At 45.6% G+C, this 11,200-nt stretch overlaps 1 protein-coding gene across 1 annotated transcript; it reads right to left on the bottom strand.

Moving 5' to 3' along the window:
* Window positions 1-1,804: 1,804 nt before the first annotated feature.
* Window positions 1,805-9,560, bottom strand: LOC147122677 (uncharacterized). Its single transcript, XM_086008933.1, has 2 exons — window positions 9,314-9,560; window positions 1,805-8,162 (listed from the first exon to the last, which is right to left on the bottom strand). The coding sequence occupies exon 2, from the start codon at window positions 3,504-3,506 to the stop codon at window positions 2,322-2,324; it is 1,185 nt and encodes a 394-aa protein (XP_085865059.1). The 5' UTR covers window positions 3,507-8,162; window positions 9,314-9,560; the 3' UTR covers window positions 1,805-2,321.
* Window positions 9,561-11,200: the final 1,640 nt, after the last annotated feature.

Below are 11,200 nucleotides of genomic sequence, written 5' to 3'. Positions count from 1 at the left end.
GTCTTCGATTGAAGAACATCATGGCTGGAGTTTGGTTGGTAACCGCATGTGTCGCATTCCGGTAGGCAAACAAGAAGTTGTCCACCTTGTGTTGTAGGGGTATATCTTCATTACACATTGCCTTGATAGCCTTCTTGAATGTTTGGACAAACCTCTCGGCCAATCCATTAGTGGCTGGATGATATGGGGCAGATGTGTAATGCTTAACACCATTGTTCTTTAAGAACCTCCGGAACTCTTCAGACACAAACTGTGGTCCATTGTCAGAGCAAATCTGTTCAGGCAGCCCATTCCTGGCGAATATGGTTCGTAAAACTGTGATAGTTTTTTCCCGTGGTGGTTGAGGACATTTTTATTACCTCTGGCCACTTTGAATGTGCATCCACCGCAATTAAAAACATCGAGTCCATGAAGGGACCAGCAAAATCAATGTGCACCCTTTGCCATGGAGATGAGGGCCACTCCCATGGATGCAGAGGAGCTTGTGGTGGGGCGTTTTGGACCTTCTGGCATCCTGCACGGCTCTTGGTCATCTCTTCGATTTCTCTATCGATTCCCGGCCACCACACAAACGCTCTGGCTAAGTTCTTCATTTTTACCCCACCCAGATGACCCTCATGAAGCTCATTGAGCACTCTATCCGTCAACTTAGGTGGAATTACTACTCTGGATCCACACATCAAGGTTCCTCTGCACACTGACAGCTGTTCTCTTCTCGGCGAGAATGCTGGCAGCAGTGGTTCGCCATGTGCTGGCCATCCCTTCACCATTAAATCATAGACCCGTGATAGTGTCGGGTCATTCCGTGTTTCCTTTTCTATGTTTGCATTCGTCACAGGGAGACATTCGACTATGGTCGAGTGGAATAACTCCATTGGATCCACTGCAAGGTCTTCTTCTTCCACCGTCGGCAACGGTAGGCGTGACAATCCATCAGCATTTCCATGCTGTTTAGTTCCTTTGTACTTGATGTCATATTGGTGTGCCCCTAGGAAAAGGGACCATCTCTGCAGCCGTTGTGCTGTCATTACCGGTACGCCCTTCTGAGGGTTGAAAATGGAGACAAGAGGTTGATGATCGGTTAGTAGAGTAAATTTTTGACCGTGCAGGTAGTGATTGAACTTCTTCACCCCCCACACTAGGCTGAGGGCCTCTGTCAATCTGGGCGTAGTTACGCTCGGCAGAAGTTAACGAGCGTGACGCAAAAGCTATCGGCCTCTCTAAACCATCAAGGAATTTGTGTGACAGTACCGCCCCAATGCCGTAGGGAGACGCATCACACGCCAGTCTGATCGGCAGTGCTGGGTTGTAGTGAGCCAATATTTCCCTTGAAGTGATTAAGTCCTTACTCTTCTGAAAAGCACGCTTACAATCATCGCTCCATTTCCATGCTACCCCCGTTCATAGCAGGGCGTTCAGTGGGTGCAGAATTGTCGACAAATTCGGCAAAAACTTATGATAGTAATTCACCAATCCGAGGAATGACCTCAGTTGCGACACATTTTCAGGCGCTGGGGCCTTAACAACCGCTTCAATTTTGTCAGGGGACTTATGTAACCCCTCTTCATCAATCACGTGGCCACAATACGATATCTGTTTCTTAAAAAATTCGCACTTGGGGCGGTTGGCTCGCAGCCCATGTTCCCGTAGTCTAGTGAGCACCTGTTCTAGGTTGTTAAGGTGTTCACTGTCATCTTCACCTGTCACAAGGATGTCGTCCAAGTAACACTGAGTCCCCGGAATCCCTTGCAGGACTTGTTCCATCGCTCTTTGCCATATCGCCGGAGCCGATGCTACTCCGAATACCAATCGATGATACTGGTAAAGACCTTTGTGAGTGTTTATCGTGAGATACTTCCTAGAGGATTCTTCAACCTCCATCTGCAAATATGCTTGTGCTAGGTCAATTTTTGTAAAACGCTTCCCTCCAGACAGTGAGGCGAAGATGTCTTCTATCCTTGGAAGAGGATATTGTACTGTGTGAAGGACTGGGTTCACCATCACCTTGAAATCCCCACAGATGCAAATCTTCCTTGGCTCCCCGGACTTATTGCTTAACGTTTTCTTCACGACAGGAACGATGGGTGTCGCCCACTCGCTCCAGTCGACCTTAGACAACACACCCGCCTTCTCCAGATTCTCCAGCTCTGCCTCGACGGCTGGGCGAATTGCATATGGTACCGGTCTTGCTTTGAAAAACTTGGGAACTGCATTCTCTTCTATTTTTATCGAGGCGGTTACGCCTTTAAGCGTGCCCAGTTCTTGTTGAAATACCTTTGGCGTTAGCTAAGATTGTTGACAATTGTCCAGGAGTGACGTCTTCATTTTTTTTTACCGTCCACCATCATTGCATGAATGGAGTGCCAATCTAAGTTTATCTTCCTGATCCATTCCCGTCCCAATAACGGTGCTCCACCATTTGGCAGTATGTAGAGATACAATTTCCGTATTTTCTTGCCGTTGTATTCGACAGGCACCCTTATTTTTCCTCTGGGGTATACTTTTTGCCCCGTATACGTCGTCAAGACGATGGATGTCTCTCTCAAGGGTATGTGTGAAAATAGCCGCTCGTAGTCTCGTCGATTCATGACGGTTAACGCTGATCCTGTATCCAATTCCATTTTAACTTGGGACCCTGCTATCGTGAGGGTGACCCAAATGGTTCGGTGATCCTCTTTTGTGATTACATTGTGAAGTTTGAGACAGCTTAGTCTCCTGTTCCCGGATTCACTATCGCTCATCTGGTCTTCGGAACTACTGTTCGTCATCTTTTGTACTTTCTTGTACGGTTCCTTAGTAGCCTTTTTGTTGTCGCTGGTCTTCTTCTCAGACCTGCAAACTCGTGCAATGTGTCCCATCTTCCCGCATTGCCTGCATATTTTGTCTTTGGACCAGCAGTCCTTCTGGTCATGGTTTGTTCTGCCGCAGCGATAACATTTTGCAAATCCCCGTGTCATTTCGTGGGTGCCGTATTCCTGTGGTTTTTGTTGAATTTCTGCAGCTCCCCTGGCTGCTGCTTCATACGATACTGCCACGCTGAAAGCCTTATCTAGCGTCAGCTCTTTCTCCGAGAGTAACTTCTTCTGTGTTCCTTCACTCAGGAGTCCACAGACAAATTTGTCCCGTAGGGTATCTGCCAGTCCTGCTCCGAACTGGCAGTGCTTTGATAGCTTGCGTAGTTCCGTAAGATACTCAGCATTGCTCTCATCTTTGTGCTGAGTTCTCCTGTGGAATTTAAATCTTTCTGCTATCAACAGCGGTGCAGGGTTTAAGTGTTCCTGTAGGACAGCAACAATTTCGTTAAAACTCTTCGCCTTCGGTTTGGCTGGAGTAATCAGGTCCCGCAATAGGCCGTACATTCTAGCGCCCATTAAGTTTAGCAATATCGATGCCTTTTTCCCCTCCGCTATTTCGTTTGCCTCGAAATATACCTCTACTCTTTCCACATACGTGGTCCAGTCCTCTATTGTATTATCAAAAGCAGTGATATAGCCAGTCTTCGGCATCTTGCAAATCTAAAATGGCGCCTTCCGCGCTTTGCCGCCTTCCCCGATTTAACAAAATGGCGCCTCCCGCGCTTTGCCTTCTTCCCCGCTGTTGTTAGCGCTGCTTTCCACGGTTTCTTGCGCGTTTAATATTGATTTTTTTTTCTTTTATTATTTTCCCGTCGTGGAGCGGACCCTCTGGGACACTTCCCTCCCTCTTCTTAGGTCCGAACGCTGCCCGGCTTCGAAGCACCGGCCGCGCCCTGTGTGCTCCACCCTCTCGCTCTCTTTGCTTCCCGACTCGCTGCCCGGCCCCGTTGAAAAGCCACCCGATCGAGCTCTAGCCCGCCGCAGCCCAGGAAGGATCAGTGCACTACCTGCCACCAGCCCGATTAGCTGGGAAACCACAGACCGAGGAACCAAGCCTGGCTCTGGACAGTCTCTCCTGCAAGTTTTCAATCCGACGATTTGGAGGGCGGTTGCCCACGGTCGACGCCCGTTTCTCGAGATTCTTTGGATTTTATTTATTTATTTATTCTTTCTTTCTTTTGGCTTCGACCTTCAATAACGTCGTCTGAGGTGCTGCCGAGTTGCAGGTAAGTTCGTTTCTTACTCGTCGCCAGTGTTACGTCCGGTGAATAATTGAGACACGGACAGCAGGAGTGAACAAAATAAGTCTTTACTGGTGGAAGTCAATAGTGAAACTAAAACAGAGGTTCACTAGCGCCTTTTATACAGGGGTGGTCACTGCCGGTACTGCAGTCTGAGACCAGTTATTCTCTTAAAAGGTACATACACAACAAAAATGCTACACCATTATAACATTTTGTTAATCCTTCCCACAGGTCCACAACAACCTGAGGAGGTGAGGGCTGCAGAAGGCACTGAGGTGGTGACAGAGCAGGAGGAGGAAGAACAGGGTGGTGGATTAGCAGGAGGAAGAGGAGGCTGCACGCCCCAGGGGAGAGCAGGTGACGTGGCGTCAGCAGGTATTGATATGGGGAGGGGGGCATTTAACCACGACCAACTTCCCCACAACCGCCACCCCCAGGAGCCCACCCTCCTCTCCAACTCCTGGCCACTCTGGCTATGCGCAAGACACACGCACCCACCCTCTCACAGGCAGCTGCGAATCTGCTGCCGTGTGGCCTGGGAGAGGGGACTTGCAGTCTGAGTCCGACCTGTTGGGAGGAGGTGGGGGGTCCCGGTCCCCTGTAAGAAGGGAAGAAGGGAGAGACGTTGGGTCCAGTGTGAGAATGAATGGGAGAAGGACTATAGGGGTCCAAAAATGAGAAGGAAGTTAATTGAGGAGCATCACAAGTATCTGATTTCTTGGGTTCATTGGCCTCCTGCACTCTGCGGATGCCAGCAATCCTACGAAATCCAATGGACCTCTTCCTTTGCTATGCTGGGGACATGTCATACCTGATGAAGTCGAATGCCCTACGGAATAGAGAATCCGATACCTGTTGAATGCAGGCCCTGGGTAATGTTGCAGTTGTCACCGGTGCCCACCTGAAAGGAACAGCATGCATAGGAACTGAGGGCTGTCGTATCCTTCGTGGACACTACCCAAGCCCTGTGGGAAGTAGACTGTTGTTGCAGGTCGTCTTTTAGGATGTTGCACTGCTGCTAATTACCTCCTTGATGAAATGCAGTCTGCGCACACAGAGCTCCTCTGCCATTGTCTTGAAGGACATTCTCTCCTTGTAGGCTCTCGGGGGCGGGGTTAGATCTGGTCAGCCTCCAGCCATGGTGCCTCACTCTACAGGTCTGTTCCCTTTGCTCCTCTTCCAGGTCATCAATGAACATCAGGAACAGTGGAACACCAAGTGGGTATGCCATTGCACTGCTTTCACCCTGTCCTGAGTATCAAAATAGCTTTGTAAAAGCCTTAGGAACAATTCACTACCTGCTGGAGAGAGAATCCACAGCTTCGCTGTTCCCTTTCTGGTCCTCCAAGGTTGAGTGTCATGTGAGGACCATAAACCATGCCATTGACAGGGTCCGTACGACATGAACTACCAGCCCATAATGGCTGTGGTGAGAATAATTTGCATTAACGTTGTAAATCCAGCAATTTCATGATCGCAATAAACTTCAATGGAGAGCCTCAAGGCAAGAAGGTAATATTTTTGGCTTTGGCAAGGCTAATGGCGAAGTGGTGCAAATCGTCCAGCAATTTGTGGAGAATCGGAACTCATGGCATATCTCTTCTTCACCACAAATTGCTGGATTTTTTTAATGAACTTATAATAAGAATGCATCATAATTTTTCAAGCAAATTTCCAAGTGGCCTGATGCCACTATCAACTTTTTATTTACTACATCAAAAATTTACCAAATCACTTAATCACATAGAAAATACTGGAAATACATAGCAAGTCTGCATTGCAGTTTTAACCTTTTTATTTGTATTATTTAAGCAGTAAAATGTATACACCATAAACTGAATTTAACAGATTTCTGGCAGGGCTGAGGTTTCATATGTGAACTTGTGAGTCAGAGACACGTATGGAATATTTTTTGTATCCTGCTCTAAGTCATGCTTTGTCTCTTATTAATTCTTCTCTGGATATGCATAAATCAAAGATTTTTTTAAATCAATGATACTTGAGCCCGAATTCTGATTTTTAAAATCGATCGTACTTGAGCTTTTCTCTTACGTCAATTTTCCCGTACATGCTTTGCTATTTGCAGTAAATATTTTAATTATTTTTATCTAATTTTGAGAGGATTGAAAAAAGGGGTATCGATTTATCAGATGTCACCAACAGAAAGCTGCCATAGGTCAGCACCTTTCTAAGGTGTAGCGGTGCTGTCATTGGAGAGTGTGCCGCCTCGTGCTAACTCCAGCATCTTCGGCAGGTGTCAGTTCAGAGTCTGTTTAGAAACATAGAAGATAGGAGCAGGAGTAGGCCATTCGGCCCCTCGAGCCTGCTCCACCATTTAATGAGATCCAAATTCAGTACCCTGTCCCTGCTTTCTCCCCATATCCCTTAATCCCTTTAGCCTTAAGAAATATATCTAACTCCTTCTTGAACATATTTAATGAATTGGCCTCAACTGCCTTTTGTGGTAGAGAATTCCACAGGTTCACCACTCTCTGGGTGAAGAAATTCCTCCTCATCTCTGTCCTAAATGGCTTACCCCTTTATCTTTAGACTGTGACCCCTGGTTCTGGACTCCCCCGCCATCGGGAACATCCTTCCTGCATCTAGTCTGTCTAATCCTGTTAGAATTTTATAAGTTTCAATGAGATCCCCTCTGTGTTTCCACACATATTCAGCACAGCAGTCTGATCCTGGAGACATTCTGCTCGCCATGTCCCTGTTCACCAGTCCTCAAAGGGAATCACTTTTTTACCATATTGTTGGGAATAAGGATGAAAAATCCACCTTCTACTGCCTCTTTCTATTCCACCTTTTGAAGATCCACATATCTTACTATTAAAGTTTTAAATTAAGGCGTTGTATGATTTCAGTGCGGTTTGCAGCTAGATAGATCACATAATAGTAACACCGCCCCCCTCTTCCCTGGCTCTGTTCCTCCTTATAAACTGTTTGTCTTTAATATCTCCCGGTTCTGAACAACAGGCAACGATTCATATTATAAAATGGATACAGAAGCACTGGAGAGGGTGCAAAAAAGATTTACAAGGATGATACCAGAAATGTGACGGTATACATATCAGGAAAGGATGAACAGGCTGGGTCTCGTTTCTCTTGAAAAGAGAATGCTAAGGGGTGACCTAATAGATGTCTTAAAAAAATTCTGAAAGGTTTTGATAAAGTAGATAGAGAGAGAATGTTTTCACTTGTGGGGAACAGCATAACTAGAGGCCATCAATATAAGATAGTCACCAAGAAATCAAATAGGGAATTCAGAAGGAACTTCTTTACCCAGAGAGTGGTGAGAATGTGGAACTCGCTACCACAGGGAGTGGTTGAAGCGAATAGTGTAGATGTATTTAAGGGAAAGCTAGATAAGCGTATGAGGGAGAAGGGAATAGAGGGTTACGCTGATAGCTGATAGATGAGGAAAGACGGAAGCTCGAGTGGTGCATAAATGCCAGCATGGACTGGTTGGGCCGAATGGCCTGTTTCTGTGCTGTATATCCGATGTAATCCTATGATCCTCTCTCTCCACAGATACTGCCTGACCAACTGGATATTTCCACCGATTGCTGTTTTCTTTTTTAAAAAATCACACAATGGCAATGGGTCCCGGACAAATGAGATTCTGTAGATCAGTAAACTGCGAAAAAAAGAGTCTGGGAACAACCTGGTCACCAGCCACACAACAACAACTTACATTTATATAGCGCCTTTAAGGTAGTAAAACATCACAAGGCGCTTCACAGCAGCGATTGTCAAACGATGCAAGGGACTGGTAGAAAGGGGTGGACGTAGAGCTGCGTCTGTGCGCCGTATCTCTTCGCGATATTACGGGCTGCGCTCATTACTTTTCATTTTGAACTTTCTCTTTCGTAAGTGTGACAAGGGCAAAGTAACAAATATTTAACAGCAGCGCTGCAGGCGTCGGGACTGCTGTTAGTCGGCTGGTTGCTCCCCGCGGCAGAGTCGCAGTCTGATGTCAGCTTGCTAAAGGGTCGGAGTTGCCCATTTTGTGTGCACACGCGTGTAGCTTTCCCTCAGCCCGGAAGATTTATTCTTACTGAAAGAGAAAGAGGCGTTGGGGAGATCAGCGGGAGTTCGCAGATCGCCGGCACCATGAGCACCGCCCTGCGGCCAGTGGCGTGAAGGGGGAGTGAAGCGGGCGGATGAAGCCTCTATTCTGCATCTTGGCTCTCACTCGACTGTCGCTTATGCAGTGCGCTCTATTCACACAGGTAATTCATTAAAAAAAATCAATGTATTTTCATTCTGAAGACTGCATCCTGCTCTGTCTTTTTTTAAAATTTGGCTTTGCTTCAAATTACAAGGCGGGAATTTAACAACATGAAGTGCTCGTTTCACCTCCCTCTTCCTCGTCCTCCTTCAAGTAAATCCGATTAACACGAATCAGATATGGCCCGGATTATTGTTTTATTTCCCCTCCCTCTCGTGTGAACAGGCCTGTGTCTTGTTCCCTGGGGGAAAAAAACCTGTCGGCGCTCGCAGCAGAGACCGACCGGCCCAGCTGTGCCGCAAAGGGAAAACACTTCACTTCTGTTTTTACGCAGACCTTTAAAGTAAACTCGAGAAGTCAGTCACGTTTAAAAGTCGTACATTTACCTGCTCAGTGACCCGTGTTCTTTTTTGTATTAATTCCCTAGTGTCTGAGTGCAACCAGGTGTGGAGGGTCATTCTGACCGTGGGGGGATGTCTCCTTCATTCTTTTCCCCTTTTTTTTACTGGCCGCGCCTGTGTGCGCGCACATGAAATAATCAACTCGGACATTTCAGTAATTTTCGTAAGCTTTCAGATTTTAGCCGACTATATTTAATTTCTTCCCCCCCCCCCCCCCAAAATATATGCTGTTTTCGGCGCTTTCTGTAAACAGAGTAAATATTTTACCTTCACTCGGCTCAGTTGACCATCGCCATTCGGTCCTTTTTATATATAAAAAAAAACTTTTTGAGGGGAGTGGGAGACTCCATGCTGTAACTTTTCCTTTCTGTTAATTTGGTGGAAGTTCGGAGGCAGGAACAAAATACAATTCAGTAATTTTCTCTTGTACTAGGAAATTCCGAAATATTATGTAGCAATAACAACTTGCATTTATATAGCGCCTTTAACGTAGTGAAACATATTGGCCCGTATTTTCTGATCGGAGGTTTCTTGCGTGCGGAAGTCTCCAATCTGGAAAAAAATCTACGCCCTTACCTGAGGGGTCCGGACATTTCCGCTCCTGGGCCTCTGCTCTACGAAATGCGCAGGGCCCAAGTATCCCAGGGGTGCAGGAGGTTCGCAAGCGTCCCTTGGATCACGTGGGGAACTAATGAAAGAAGGGAATCCCCGTCATACTATTAACAGATCTCTCAGCTTGGATCCGTCAAAAGTATGAACGGGGATCACTCAAACGCATCAAAACTATAAATGCATTTTTTAAATCGCGTTGTCAAAATTACATTAAATATTTAAAGTTTTTTACGGGGCTAAAAATAAACTTACCTTTTTAAAAAGTTTTTTTTTAATTATAAATGAGTGAAAATATATATATTTTTTTACTTTTTTAAACTCTTATGCTGGTAAAAGCAACCCTTATGCATGCTTTTACCAGACGTAAGATTTTTAAGGGAGTTCAGCGGACGGAGGTTCTACAGAAAGCGGAACTCTCCACCCGCAGAGGCCCTTCTCCAGGGCAGGCAGAGGATCTGTCAAAAGGATTCTTGCCAGATCGGAAGTGCTGGTTTTCAGCGCATGCACTTCGCATGCCTGAAAACGACACTTGAGGTCCCTACGGATGTGTACACAGCTCGTACGCACCCGTAGGGATCGGAAAATACGGGCCATGGGATTACATAGGATATACAGCACAGAAACAAGCTATTTGGCCCAACCAGTCCATGCCGGTTTATGCTTCACTTGAGCCTCCTCCTGTCTTTCCTCACCTAACTCTATCAGCATAACCCTCTATTCCCTTTTCCCTCATATGCTTATCTAGCCCCCCCCCCTTAAATGCATCTATACTATTTGCTTCAACCACTCCCTGTAGTAGCAAGTTTCACATTTTTGCCACTTTCTAGGTAAAGAAGTCTCTTTTGAATTCCCCATTTGATTTCTAGGTGACTGTCTTCTATTAATGGCCTCTAGTTTTGCTCTTCCCCACAAGTGGCAACACTCTCTGTCTACTTTTATCAAAACCTTTCATAATTTTAAAGACCTCTATTAGGGCACCCCTCAATCTTCTCTTTTCAAGAGAAAAGAGACCCAGCCTGATCATGTTTTCCTGATGGGTATAACCTCACATTTGTAGTATCATCCTTGTAAATCTTTTTTGCACCCTTTCCAGTGCCTCTATTTCCTTTTAATAGTATGGCGACCAGAATTGTACTCCGTACACCAAGTGTGGTCGAACCAAAGTCAGATACAAATTTAGCATAACTTCTCTACTTTTCAATTCTATCCCTCTAGAAATAAATCCTAGTGCTTGGTTTGCTTTATTTATGGCCTTGTTAACCTGTGTCAATACTTTTACTGATTTGTGGATTTGTACTCGGAGATCCCTTTGCTCTTCTACCCCATTTAGATTCTTATTTTCCAAGTAATATGTGACCTCCTTATTTTTCTTACCAAAATGTAATACCTCACATTTATCTGTGTTGAAATTCATTTGCCAATTATATGCCCATTCTGCACATTTATTAATGTTGTCTTGTAATTTGTTGCAGTCCTCCTCAGTATTGACTATCTTCCCCCCCCCCCTCAAATTTGGTGTCATCTGCAAATTTAGAAATTGATTCCAAAGTCTAAAGCATTAATATAAATTGTGAACAACATTGGTCCCAGCACTGATCCTTGCAGGACCCCACTTTCCACCTTCTGCCACCTGATAGCTATCCATAACTCCTACTCTCTGCTTTCTGTCTTGAAGTCAGCTAACTATCCATTCTGCTACTTGTCCCCTGACTCCGCATTCTCTGACCTTATTCATTAGTCTATCGTGTGGTACCCAAGGTGCTTCATAGGAATGATATCAAATAAAATGTGACACCGAGCCACAGGAGATATATGGGCAGAAGACCAAAAGCTTGGTCAAAGTGGGAGGTA

The sequence above is a fragment of the Somniosus microcephalus genome, chromosome 2, assembly GCF_052327205.1.
Source record: "Somniosus microcephalus isolate GS21.2 chromosome 2, FLI_Smic_1.0, whole genome shotgun sequence".
Lineage (NCBI taxonomy): Eukaryota > Metazoa > Chordata > Chondrichthyes > Squaliformes > Somniosidae > Somniosus > Somniosus microcephalus.
Note: the sequence above shows the minus strand (reverse complement) of the source record. Positions and strands in the feature narration are given on the sequence as shown.